Source organism: Chelon labrosus (assembly GCF_963514085.1).
Source record: "Chelon labrosus genome assembly, chromosome: 5".
NCBI lineage: Eukaryota > Metazoa > Chordata > Actinopteri > Mugiliformes > Mugilidae > Chelon > Chelon labrosus.
In genome coordinates, this window is record NC_140341.1 from 2,194,151 (window position 1) to 2,208,621 (window position 14,471).

The 14,471-nt window shown below is 41.0% G+C and overlaps 1 protein-coding gene across 1 annotated transcript; it reads right to left on the minus strand.

Moving 5' to 3' along the window:
* Positions 1-5,641: 5,641 nt before the first annotated feature.
* Positions 5,642-12,115, minus strand: LOC311487724 (uncharacterized protein). The gene is made up of 5 exons (XM_084544082.1): positions 11,265-12,115; positions 11,010-11,130; positions 9,588-9,796; positions 9,250-9,419; positions 5,642-7,169 (listed from the first exon to the last, which is right to left on the minus strand). The coding sequence occupies exons 1-5, from the start codon at positions 11,323-11,325 to the stop codon at positions 7,092-7,094; spliced, it is 639 nt and encodes a 212-aa protein (XP_084400208.1). The 5' UTR covers positions 11,326-12,115; the 3' UTR covers positions 5,642-7,091.
* Between the last annotated feature and the right edge of the window lie 2,356 nt (positions 12,116-14,471).

Here is a 14,471-nt window from a genome sequence, read left to right on the forward strand (position 1 = left end):
AGCTCCTTCACCGTGGGTACAGTGTTTGATTTTGGTGTGGTCAGACTGAAACTCGTTCTCCACGGGGTTTTGAGAGACCGGATACACATTTTTGCAAAGTTCAGCCAGACTTGGTTGTGTTTCTGCTGCCCTGCCCCAAAGCCCAGATGGATTGGAGGGATATTTGTCACTTGTAGGGAACAACCGGTACTTGACACAAAGAGCTGTAGCTCCTTCAGTTTTGTTGTCAGCCTCTTGACCAGCGTAGCCAGATACAGCGGATGGTTTCCAGCCCAAAAGTTGTTCAAAAACCACCAAAACATGTAAGATCAATATTTAGTTTAGTGCTTTAAACACCGAGGCTACACTGGCTGCTCTAGTGTAGCCTGTCATAAAAACCATTGAAATCATTCAGCAACAAACAGCACCAGCCAGTGACCATACCTAGGGTTAGGGTTAGGGTCAGTAGGGTTTGGGTTAGGGTCAGTAGTCCTAACTCTAACTCTATCTGTATGTGCAAAATTAAGTTTTGTCTTTGTCCTATCGTCGGTTTTGGAGGGACGTCCTGTTCTTGATCATGTCACTGTTGTGCCATTGTTGATCCACTTGTCGTGTCTGTGTATTTAATTCTTTAGAAATGTTTTTGTCAGCCTCGCACGAGTGATACCTTTCAACAATGAAGGACTGTTGACACTTGGCTTGCTCATTGTGGCCTAGGCATAGTAGTTCCATTTCAGGTGACAACGATGACAATTCAGAACCAAAGACATGCAGAGCAGATTGTTCTCTCAGGCTTGTCCAGGCTGTTGGACATTAGTGGTGGTACAGAGGGTGCCTGAGCAGAAAAGAGGACAGGAAAGAGGGCATACAAACTAAATTTCGTCTGGTCTGGGATCATTTTGTCATTATTCTTTTTATATATTATATATTAAATCGGTACCGGGAGTGTTCCCATCATACCCGGTGGTACTGAGAGTTCTCACAAACAGTCTGCATCCTCTCCTGCTTCTTTTTTGTAACTCTTTCATAATTTATAAAACAAATCAGACATAGCAACTCAGAACAATCACATTAAATGATTTTAGAAATAAAAGGACTACATGTTCTCATCAAGGGTCTTATGAGCAGGTCTGGAGGTTGGTTGGTCTGATCATTGTGTTTCATGACAGACTACGCTGGTGTGAGCAATCTGGTTGGTTAAAATACTCTAGAAAATATCAATTTTTCAATATTTTCTAATAGTTTCATCTGCATTGTGCTCTGGCAACTCTGCCCAGAACAACTGTTTGTGGGATTTAGGGAAGCTTTATGTTTGCACATTTTGGCCTGTCCTGATAGAACTTCAGGGACTGATAGAAGGTCACAGGTATAGATTCAATATTTTGGAAAAAATGTAGAAATTGTTGTTTTTTTGCAGCAAAAACAGGAGGTCAGAGTCTTGACTAGACCACAGAATCCTCCCAGTATGATCTGTCTGTTCTGTGGCTACCTGACAGTCCGAGGCCCCAGAGGTTTGACTCTTGTCACTGAACAATACAACACAAACATCCACGTATGAAGTGTTAATGGCTCTCTAATGAACCGCTCTCATGGAGGATTCACACCTTCTCCCGTTAACGTCACACGACTCCAAACTCTGGTCTCAGTGGAATCATTTCTAATCAGAGGTGTTAACATAGGATGCAAAACACACATCAACAACATGATGCAAACTTTAAGACAAGACAAATATACATATATACTGTATACCCCAAACATGATGCAAGAAGTAGTTTTTCATTTAGCTGATGTAACCTTTGATGATGGACACAAACAGGAAGGTTTCAGGTTTCATCATCTGAGGCTCCAGGGTGTGACTGGAAACACAGCAAACAAGCAGCTACGCAATTAATGAATATTAGTCAAACTTCTAAAGCATCTCATTATTAATTTGGAAGTCAAAATCCTTCTTTTGTTCTACGTTGCTTTCTCCTAAATCCAGAGAAGTGATTTCCTCAATCACACTTCAACAAATGTTGCAGAAACTGGAAAAACATCTAATAAATCCTGCTCTTTTAAAGACACTAAAGATATTTATCTGGTAAATGAAGCCATTACTAGAACTTATTTACGTCTGCACACATCGCCAAGTATATTTGTTTTATATTTATTAAACCATTTATAGACAACTGATCTCCACATATGTAATAGTTTGGGTTATTACAGTTCTGCTCCAAACACATCACCAGTACTTCCCTAAAAGACCTTTGACGTTTCAGTAGTCTGCAGTCAGTAACTTTTGGCAGCCATTTCCAAAATGGCCGCCTTCATGGACTTTCTAGTATATTTTATTTATTTTTCAAGTAAATCCTTGCTAATTTTGAAAAGGTTATGATAAGAATAACAATTGTGTTGTAACTGATAATTCAGTATGAATAATTACTTTATGGAAGCAGCATATTAGTACTTTATACTTTATTATTATGTTTGAGTAATATCGTGTTGAAAAGTTGTGGATCACACATGATTCAGCAGTCGTCACTGAAGCACATTTCATCATGCCTGCTAAATTTCCAGTTTTTAAATGAGTTTTGTCGCTTTTAGTTCAACTAAACTGTTAATTTAAGATTAAGATCTTAAAATATGTATTACTTTTTTTACATTTTAGGAATTTTTAGATGTTTATGTGTGACCTGTCTTTTCAAACCAATGTTGCAAAGATTCACTTGGTAATTATTGTCTTTTGTCGTCCTAAATTTTCAACACAATTAAATGAATATTATAAATATACCTATTGAACATATAGGTTAGTTGTTTCCCTGCACATCTTTTTCTGAGCAGAACATCCAGACAGAAATTCTACCTCTTTTTCCACCAAAAGTCAAAATAAAAGGATCTTGTTATAGAATAATAAAACCAAACCAACAGGAATGTCTGAAATGTTGAATGAAACTGTTTTTATTCATGTAAAATAAATAAATAAATAAATAAAAATGTCATAAATGCCCAGTGTGTCAACTTAGATACAAGACTGAAATCATATATTGAAATGAATGTTGTCCAATAGGAACTTCAATTTAAAAAAACAGGACAGTCATTTCAAGTCAAGCGTGTTCAGACCATAGACTGTGTATAAACATGGACACCACGTCTCCACTTCCTCTCATTGGTCAAACTGACTCTATTCTCCCGGGGATACGGGTGGCGCCATCTTGTGAGTTTGGATCCAGAGTCTGATCAGTACGGTCTGAGGGCGGAGCCACGTGGAGCCGTGATATTGATGCCCCGCCCACACTTCCTCCAGACTCGCTCATGTTTTAGTTTAATTTATACTACGCTCTGCTCTACCTCCACCTGTTACAAGCGGTTTGCATGGCAACTGGTAGTCACCATTATGTCACATCCTTTTTCTATAGCGTCAAATAACTAACTTGCAGAAACTTGCATGCATGCATCGACATCATATTAACAAACTAAAATGACAGAGACCATCCTTGAAAATAATTTGTGTGTATTTGTGTGTATTTTAGTGTTTTAGTTTGGCCCAAGTCCCGCCCACTAACATGGAGGAGGTGGAGCTTATGACCTATACTGCAGCCAGACACCAGGGGGAGCTCTACTTGCTTTGGCTTCACTTTTGAGGAGCTGTACCACCATCTGTCTTTATACTGTCTCTGGTCCAGACAGCTGCATTATCAGTGAGTCCTTGCTGAACTTTAAGGAGTTTAATAATGAACTTGTGAAACAAATACATGTGATTGTTTGACTCTTCATGGTGTCATAGTTTAAACCTGCTCAGTTTTTTGATTTGTGGCACGCTGTGCAGCAGAGAAACAGACTTGGGGCCTGTTTCTTTCTTGTTGGTTGCATGAAGCCCACATTACTTTATTCATTAACAGCTGGTGCAACAGGCTGCAAGTGTCAAAGAGTCACACTGCTTCCCTCAAACGCTGCTGGTTATAAAACACCTGCCTGTTAACTCTAAATGCAGCTTAAACGTCCTTGCAGGATAATTACTACGGCCGTGAGCTGCACCTGTTGTTCTGTCGGTTTCTTTTCAGGTGCGACAGCTGGAATGTTTCCTCTCAAATGGACTGGGCGTGTTCACACAGGCCTCTAATCTCCCTGATTGTCTCAGAGCAGCTCACTGCTTTTCTTTTCATCACTCTCTGTGACACAGTGAGGACAGTGAGTTCAAGATCAGCAGCTTGTTCCCTTATTTCTTCCTGAAAGTTTTATTACTGTTATTTTTAATATTTCTTTATATTTTATTTAATTAACCCTATGACATGAAACATGTCCTTGAAACAAAACCAACCAAAAAACTATATTATTTTATGATTCTTTTGTATCTCAGTTGACATATCAAGAATTATGTATTACAAGAAAAAATAATACAGTTGAAATAATACAGGAATTGGCTGCCAAAAGCTGCAGAGCACGGGTAAATCCACCAGGGGGCAGATGACATGCATCAGATCATATAAAACTGGTTTTACAGGTACGTGATTACTGATGATGTGGGTGGAGCAGAGGTCTCAGAAACTCATGGAATATCAAACACTTGGTGTCAGAGGGTTAATAACGTTTTTGAATATTATTTAAAAAAAAAAACTGTGACATGGTGGGGGACAACTACGACGGCGTGCAGGGAGGGGACTGGTGGAACGCTGAAAAGTTAGATCTGAAGTTTTTAAAAAGCCTTCAGTAGAAACCGGTCCAGTCAGTAACTGAGATGTGGAATCTGTCAAAAGAGAGAATTGACAGTCTGACATGAGTCTTTCACCCCCCCGCCCCCCCATCCGCACCACCAAAAAAAATGCTGTCCAGAACCCACCCCCTGCACAGCCCCCCCAAAGAAAAGACAAAACATACAATGTGTAATAGAGTCTGTGGTACAGTGGTGTGGTGGTTAGCACTGAGGTTCTCTCCAGGTTCTCCAGCTTCCTCTCACCATCCAAAGACATGCTGGTTAGGTTCATTGGTGATTCTAAATTGGCCGTAGGTGTGAGTGTCTCTCTGTGTTAGCCCTGTGATAGACTGGAGACCTGTCCAGGGTGGACCCCCCCTCTAGACCAGCTGGGATAGACTGGAGACCTGTCCAGGGTGGACCCCCCCTCTAGACCAGCTGGGATAGACTGGAGACCTGTCCAGGGTGGACCCCCCCTCTAGACCAGCTGGGATAGACTGGAGACCTGTCCAGGGTGGACCCCCCCTCTAGACCAATGACAGCTGGGATAGGCTCCAGCCCCCCGTGACCCCCCAGAGGACAAGCGGTTACAGAAGATGAATGAATGAATACTATTGTTTTTTCTCTTGATTCTTATGAAAAAGAGCCTCTCTCAGTCCTCTGATTTTATTTCCTGTTGCAGGTTTATGGTCAGTCAATCTAACTATTCCTTAAAATCGCTTCGATCTGACTCTTGTGAGAAGATTTATCCTCAACATGAAGTTCGATTCACTCAAATCAATCAGTGTTAAAAGTTTGTTCTTGCACCTTTACATCAGTTCAGAGTCCACGTACGGCTCAATTTGATCTCTAGAGGGCCGGGGCAGTAACTTAATGACATTATAACTTATAAATAATAAGAATAATGATAATAAATCCCCCTTTTCTTTTAGTACATAGAAGTACAAGTGCATTATTTTTACATTTAATGATCTATTTTTTTACAAAACATTTTGCCATCTGCTATGTAGTTCCAGGAAAAATTGCAGTTAATGTCTTAAATGTAAATTATGCGTATTCATCCTGTGGGCCAGATTGGACCCTCAGGTGGGCCAGTGTTGGCCCCCAGGCTTTATGTTTGACACACCAGCTGTACAGTATGCGTGTCCTGACTGAAATCTGCAGAAACAATTAACAGCCAGTGTCTCCCTCTTCTGTCCAATGTCAGGATTACATCAGTATTCCCACCTGCTGCTCTCCTTAAGATGAATGCGTTTCTGGATGTGATGTGGAATGAATCAGACCTGTCCTTCTTCTTCTTCTTCATATTTTTATTGATAACATATAAAACGTGAGTACAAAGTTACATAAGGAACATTCAGAAGTCAATAGTTTATAGTTTATGCATGTGATGGTGTCCACTAGCAGCGGAATGTCTCACCTGAGAATGTCTCACCTGAGAATGTCTCACCTGTCAAACAACTTGAAGAACTTCCTTGTCCTCTGTGGGACTTTTAATTATGTCCAATAAAATCAAGGCTCAGATTCCTACCAGCGGAGACTCTGAATGCTACTGAGACTGAATAGAGACTCTGACAACCAGCAATAAAAATACAATCATTCACTTAAAAAATAAAATGCACAGGCTCAAAATATGAGATGACCGAACAAACCAGAAGCAGACGACATGGTTTCATGTGAGGTCACGTCAGCTGATTACCAAAACATATTGAAGTTACAGTTATATGACGAATATTAAAGTATTCAGATCCAGACTGGAGGAAATGTGGAGGAATCACAGCTTCTATATCTGTAACTCCTTCTCCAACAAATGGATCTGATGAAGCTGCTTTTAATGAGAAAACAAAATCAGAATAAAAGCTTTTTAAACTCAGAGACAAAGTGCAACTCAAGACAGGAACGATGTCCACAGGTTCCAGCCTCCAGGTGGTTATAAGGATTCTGGACAATGTATTAAAAATAAGCATTTTATTTATGATCCTTTGATCTTGTCCTATTTGGAAGTAGGGGACTGTTTATGAAAACGATTCCTCCAATCTGAATGTGAACGCCCTCGAATTAAAGTCTGCTCTTTAATGATTCTGTAACTTCAGTATGTTTTAGTGAGCAGCTAAAATAACAGAGAAATCATTTTATGTCCAAACATATACGGACCCTTGTCAGCTAAATACATATTCATAGATTCTTGGAGAGAATCAGACTTTCTAAACGTGCACCAGTCAGAGAAATTAAACCAGACTAATACGCACAAAATGCCGTTTAACATGAAATCACCTGGACATTAATATAATGGATAATAATATGGTACCAACTAGAGCAGAGATGTGGAGCAGCAGGCGGCATCCCGTCTTTAGACAGACTTTGTCTCACCCAGCTATCTGTCCTCAGTACTACACCTCTATGAAAATATTCAAGACACAAAGGTGAGACGCTCTGATTCCTTTCATTCATACTGGTTCCTCGGCAGAGGAGCCTTCCTCATCTCCACATAGGTGGTGTTCTCACAGTCTTTGTTGCTGTTCTGAAACATGAGAAAACAGAAAAAACACGTTGCTAGTTTCGGTTGCAAAGATTTTTGCATTTCATCCATGTTTTTTTTTTTTTTGTTTGTTTGTTTAGTTTTTCCCATGGTGCAGCAGAGATGCAGGTACACATAAAACTATTTGAGCCATTCAGCAGTCTTTTGCATTTCTGCATAAAAATGACTCAAAATGTCAGAGGATTGTTGCACAGGTCCTGAAAGTAGACGGCCCAATCAAACCCAAACAGAAATATCATACTTGTGTATTTGTTTACTCAGAGAAGTGAGCCAATATTACATATCAGTGAGGTGTAAAAGTAAGTGCAATTCTGGGAATACTGGTTAAGTCCAAGATCCAATCAGAGTCCATCTGTTCAGAAGTGTTTCCATCAATGTAATGAGACTCAGGTGTGGTTCAGTTCCTGGTTTAGTTTCAATAAATCAACGTGGACAAGACAGAAGACTATTGGGACAATGTTTAGTGGACAGATGAGACCAAAGTAGAATAGTTTGGTTTAAATGAGATGAACCAACACTGCATCATTCCAGCATCAGAACCTCATCCCTCCATCAAACATGGGGGTGCTAATGTCCTGGTTTGGGCCTGTTCTGCTGCATCTGGACCAGGACGGCTTGTCCTCATTGATGGACCAATGAATTCTGAATTCTACCAGTGAACTCTAAAAGAAAATGTCAGGACATCTGTCCATGAGCTGAATGTGAAGAGAAACTGGGTCATGCAGCAAGACAACGAGAACCAAGAACACAAGTGGTTCTACAAAACAACGGTTAAAGAAGAACAAGATGAATGTTTAGGAACGGCCAAGTCAAAGTCCTGACCTTAATCCAATAGAAATGTTGTGGAAGGACCTGAAGCAAGCAGTTGATGTGAGGAAACCCACCAACATCTCAGAACTGAAGTGGTTCTGTTCTGAGGAATGGGCTAAAATTCCTCCAAGCTGCTGTAGACCACTGATCAGCAGTTACCAGAAACATTTAGTGACAAGGAGGTCACAGCAGATACTGGAAACAAGGAGGAAATGATGTGAACAACTGATTCATTTTAGTGAATAAACAAGTTTGACTGGGTTCTCTTTGTCTACTTACAGCACAGGTGTCAAACATATGGCCCGCGGGCCAAAACCGGCCCGCCAGAGGGTCTAATCTGGCCCGCAGCATGAATTTGCAAAGTGCAAAAATCACAGACTGCAATTTTTCAATGAAAATATCTGATATCCCTAATTTGTCCAATGTTTTAGTCAGAGAAGTGGACAGAACACGAACACCGAGACCCAGGACTAAACAGCAGACAGCAATGTACCTAAATTTCACTTACTTTTATTAAGAAATCACATTTTTTTTCAAGGATAGTTTATTAAATGTAAACATTGCCCCAATTTACTTGATTTTTTATTTTTTTTTTTTTCCACTAAAACAAATGGAAAAAATCTGGAGTTGTCATTACTTATAGGTTATTATTCTGTTATCTTAATGGTCCGGCCCGCCTCAGATCAAATTGCTCTGCATGTGGCCCCTGAACAAAAATGAGTTTGACACCCCTGACTTACAGGATGTTTTGAGTCATTTTTATGCAGAAATGTGGAAACTTCTGTAACTGTGGTTTTGTTATCACCACAGTCACCTCTACAGGTTACAGGTGCTTGCCAACGTGTGTGATTATAGTTTTATAGTATGGCCTCTGCAGAACAGGCACCACATCATGCTAAGCTGCTGTGGGAACATCACAACACACCAAGCAAATGGACCATCACTGAAACTCAGATTTCCTGTGCAACACCATCGATGCATTGGTGCCACAGCTATTTCTGACATGTTGTGGCTTAACTTTGTACAGTTGGAGGAAGTGGTCTCTGCAGTTATAACCAGTAGCTTTAATGTGACTAGATGGACTGATTACTGCTGTGCATGGATATGTCATTAATGTTAATGAAACAAAGATAAAGCACTTTTAAAAGCATTAAATGTTCAAAACTTCTTTTTTTTTTCAAAATAACGAATTTGTGTTTGTAGGCGACCAGGACACCAGGACGTATGAGACATCAGTGAATCAGATACTTACCCTCCGTGTGATGCAGACGAAAGTGACGACACAGCTGTACATGACCATCAGCGCCAGCACACCAGTCAGAATCCATATGACTGGACTCAGCTGTTCAGGCGGAGGTGTAGAAGGAGGTGCAGAATGAGGTGCAGAAGGAGGTGTTGCAGGCGTTTCTTTAGGACTTGTATCTGATTGAGGTTTGCACACCACAAACACGTCTAATCAGAATGACTCCACATTAACACAATGAATAGCTCAATTAAGATATTCCTGGTGAGCGTTGGTAGATTTGTGGACAAACAGTTAAATAAAAAACATATTTTGTTACATTATTTGGGGATTTGGGGTTTACATACCTTGTTTTAGTTGGGTGGGTGTTCCTTTCACGGGCCTGTCTATGCCATCGGTTTGCACTGTGACCTCACACTCATACGTCTGTTTCATCTCCTGGGGCCCGATGTTGAATATAATGAAAACGTACTTGTTTTCATTCTCTTGATACACGGCGATCTTGTCAGGCTCATGATTTTTCATTCCTTTCTGCCAGAGCATTGTAGTCTTTCCTCTGAGAGACAAGAACAAATATCAGACACACAAAAACAGCCTCACCAGGTCTTTAGGTTGATTATATTAGAGGATCAGCTGACTGGAATATTGGGCACGGCGCATTAATGGAAGGAAAGCAGACGTGTATTCACAATCTCCGTATTGAGACTCATTAATTCCACCTCTGCTGCTCCTGCGAACGCTGAGCAAACAGTCGGCTGCCTCTCAAATTTCCTGTGCAACACTTTCGACAAATGCGCTGGCTCTGTACCAGCTGCATGCACAGTGTTCGAAAAGGAAATTCTGGTGGTTATTCACCAGACCAGGCACCCCTCCTCACCCCACCACCACCCCATAGCAATGACACTCCTTGATGGCAGCAGCCATCCCCAGCAGGATGCAGCCTGACACAGACACACACACAAAAACACTTTAGGAACAACTAAAAAAAAAAAACATGAAGAACAGCACAAGGTGTTGACCTGGCCTCCAAATTCACTAGATCCAAACTGATCAAGTATCTGTGGGATGATCCACCGATGAGCTGATAGGTAATTTGGTAAAGGTATGTTTATGCACAAAAAATAACTTTATCAGAAAGTTGAGAAAAAATTCTGAGAGAGTCAGATTCTGCTTCATTTTCTGTATCATCAGTCAAACTGATCAGATCATTGATCTCCACGAGTCAGTAGATCGTTACTGACTCAGCAGCACTGTGTTGGATGGAGAACCGCAGACATCTGGTAGAGCCTCAGAGGACGAGCGGCTTCTCTGAATTTCTCTGAACACTTCTCAGAACGGAGACGAAGATAAACTCTTGTGGTGGACTAAGACAGAGGAGCATTTCACAGTGGAGATGGTGAATGAAGCCACAGTGAAACAGTGGACAGTCTGGATTGAATGGACTTAATCAAGGAGAAGCCGGTGGACGCGCTCCACCCTCTGGTTCATTCTGCAGCAGGAGAATGAACTAGAACTCGAGGACTCTTCAGAACTCTTCGAGGAAGAAGAAGAACTTAAAGACCGGAGCAGAACAAGAAAACTTTCCTCCACAGCTAATACAAATCTAATCTCATGATTCATAACGAAACAACAAGAGACTATTTTAACACGTTGAGTCAAGTCCAAACTGGAGATAAAAAGAAAAGATTAACTCTCTCATGTTTTTGCATTTCATGTTTCATCATCATATAAAAAAAGGAATAATAATTCAATGACACCAGGGTACGTACGATGAAATGCTGTTGAGTCGGACGTCCATCACAGAGTTGCTGCTCGCTGAGTGCTCACAGCTGATGGTGGCCGACTTATCTGGGTTCATGGTCTGAAACTGAGGCTGGGTCACCTGGACACCTGAAGAACAAAACAGACACTTCTAATCCATCTTAAAGAGATATAAGAGATATTTATTTAAGAAATAAATGAACAGTGTCAGTAAACTGACAGAAATACAAAGACGTGTAGAAGAAACCAGTGAGGAGTCCTACCATGACTTTGGTGAAAGATGAAGCTGAAGATGATGAAAGTGTTGAAGCTGTGAGGAGACATCTTGTTCTACTATGATAAAGAAAAAATAAATGAACCTGGACAGGAGCTTAAAGATCAAAAACCCCACCACTAACCAACATCACACGCGAGCTTCGCTAAAGCAAAGTCTGATGCTGAGCTTGATGCTAAAGTGTGTGCTTGCTCAGTACTGGCACCGTGTATAACTGAGTCAGTCTTCTGGTTTCTGTGGGCGGCCCTCTTTCCTGTATTTGTCATTCTTCTGTTTTTCTTGTCAAACCTGAGAGTTTAAATCGAAACCACTTCCTGGACTGCAGGAAATGTTTAACTTTGTTTAATGTTTGTTTCCCTCTGTGGAAAATGTTAGAATTTACTACTATGTACCTGTTCCTGTTCGTCATCGTCATAAAACAACTTATTATGAACTGAACCAGAGGTCCCATGTGATGAGGAGAGGAGCTGGTATATAATAAAGAATGTTGTTGGGGGCCTTTGGGTCCTATGGCTTGAGGGGAGGGACCTCTGTGGATCATCCCACAGATACTTGATCAGTTTGGGATCTAGTGAATTTGGAGGCCAGGTCAACACCTTGTGCTGTTCTTCATGTTTGTTTTTGTGTGTGTGTCTGTGTCAGGCTGCATCCTGCTGGGGATGGCTGCTGCCATCAAGGAGTGTCATTGCTATGGGGTGGGGGTGCCTGGTCTGGTCTAGGTGGGTGCTACATGTCTAAGTAACATCCACAATCCATAATGTTGTGGCTGATTGATGGTCCGTTCCAGTTCAAAGTACCACCTGATCGAGTACAGTCCAAGAACACTGGATGTGTTTTACTGAGGACGCTAACTAACCAGAGGTAACTAACCACATTTCCCAGAATGCATTTTTTACATATTACCACATAGAGGCTCATTTGAGGTACATAACCTACATACTAGGGGTCGCTTTAACCAAATATTTTCCGTCATTGACCGTTTTTTTTTTTAAAATGTGACGGAAAAATCTGAAGGCTGTCCGTCATTTTGACAGATTGCAGTTCACACCCCTGGCCACTTGGTGGCGATTGACCTTATTAATTGGATCTTGTCTCTCATCGCAGTTTGTGTTCCAAACATCGCAGAACTTTCGTCGGTGCACAATTTCCTGGTACACCGATTAAACTGATGCACACGTCAGAGCTCGGCTAACCATAGACCATGTATATAATATATATGTATATATGTCTACATCTATGCAGCTAACGGCTACCAAAATGGAATTTGCATACCACCGAAGCACTTCAACCCTACGGTACCATCTAACAGTTGTTTACGCTAGCAGTCCTTTTCCCAATATGGACAAGACGTGTCGGCAGCCAAAACTATTTGTTTTTGTTTTTGTTAGCATTTAAAGTCAATACTGTTCTGAAAAAGTTCTTAAAGTTAATGAAACTTTAATGAAAATTAAATGCTATTGAATATGTCTTTATTATCATTTTAAAAAATGATACTTCCTGCTTCACTTTCGACAATGACGACTGAAACTTTAACCAAAATTTTGCTGAAGACGAGTCGAGTATCTCTGAACCTCCTCAGTAAACCTTTCCTCCATGTGTTCCATCTTTATTGATCCAAAACAATCAAGTTGAAAGTTGTGGAGATGGAGAAGCAGCTGGAAATACTAAAGAGGAAACTGCTACCAAGAGGACCAATCACAGCTCTTGTGGTCTGCATCGCCGTGACGCGTACTTATATTTCTGGGGAGGTGCACATCAGGCTACGGTGTTAGGGTCTACGTAGGGTCTGGGCTGTCGCCGTAGCAACAGCGTCAAAGTAATGCAGAGGCCTGAACCGCCTTTTCGTCGGAAGTTTGCATATTTAAGGCTACTATGACTAGTAATGCATTCTGGGTAACACATGTTACATCCCAATGCATCCGGGCAAGAACACATCCTGGTATTCCTGAGCACACACTGATGTATCGTCTTCCTGTTTTACTTTGAAAAGATTCTTGTTCCTGTGTCTTCCTGTGGATTTTGCCTCCCTTGTGATTTCCCACCTGTGTCTCGTTACCCCATCAGCCCCGGTGTATTTAAAGCCCCGTGCGTAGCCTGGTCAGTTCATCAGTCGTCTCTGAGGCCTGTGGTGACCTTTCTGTTTCCCTGCTCTGCTTTTCTTCTTGGCTTTTCATATAATTTTACAGGTTAGCCGTTTAATGCTCACAACAAAAATTATCTCAATCATTATCATGCTAGCTGTTAGCCTTGGAGGCCTCTAGACACCAACAGTTTCTACGTCTCTACGACTTACATCTGGTATTCGGACTTGAAAAACAAATGTTTCATGCACACAACTTCCCATGTGATAACCGCGAGCTCACAAGTTTCATCTGAAGGCAGCAAGAGACACTTGTCAGGATGTCGCCTTAAAGCGCCTGAGGTCACTGCATCCTGCACGTCCTCATACCACACCTGAGTCTCTGTGTTTCACAGCGTCCACGGTGTCAAACCATCGACACTCGAGTCTAGATATTTAAATGTCACCCCTTTAAACGTGGGCCCTTCGGGTACATTCAGAAAGTCACATGATGCCTCCGCTAAGTCACCCACTTTGGAAAGAAGATTCCTGTTTCATTTTGTGAGAAACCAAAGACATGCCGCACGACAAAGAAGCTTTTAATTTCAGGTTTTGCAGCAGTGTTTGACACTTTCATACGAGTTTAAGATGGAGAAATGTGTCTCGCTCTTTGCTGTCTTCACATTAACATGTCGATGAATGATGTAGGAGCAGCACAGCTTATGAAAGCGAAGAAGAAAGTCATTTAAAGAATGTCAGAGCTGATTAAAACAAAATATTCACAGCTGCTTTAACGTGTGCTATCTACAATAAAACAAACAAATGTAACGCAAGAGAATGCAGCTGGAATCTGAATCTACTTAAATTAAGAATAAAACCGAAATCTCTCAGTTAAACGTGAACATAATTTAATTCCCTTCATCCTTGTGATCGCTGGTGTTCATGTAGTGGCCTGAGCAGCTGTCCATCAACATCTTTTTGAAAGAAAACACGATTTTGTGATGTAAAGAAAAGAAAGAAATAGTCAGCAGAGGTTATCCACATCCTGTTTTTCACAGTTTGAAGTTATGTAAAAAAAAAAAAAAAAAAAAAAAAATCCATTTTGTGTGTCTGCGTAAGACGGGTAGAAACCACAGA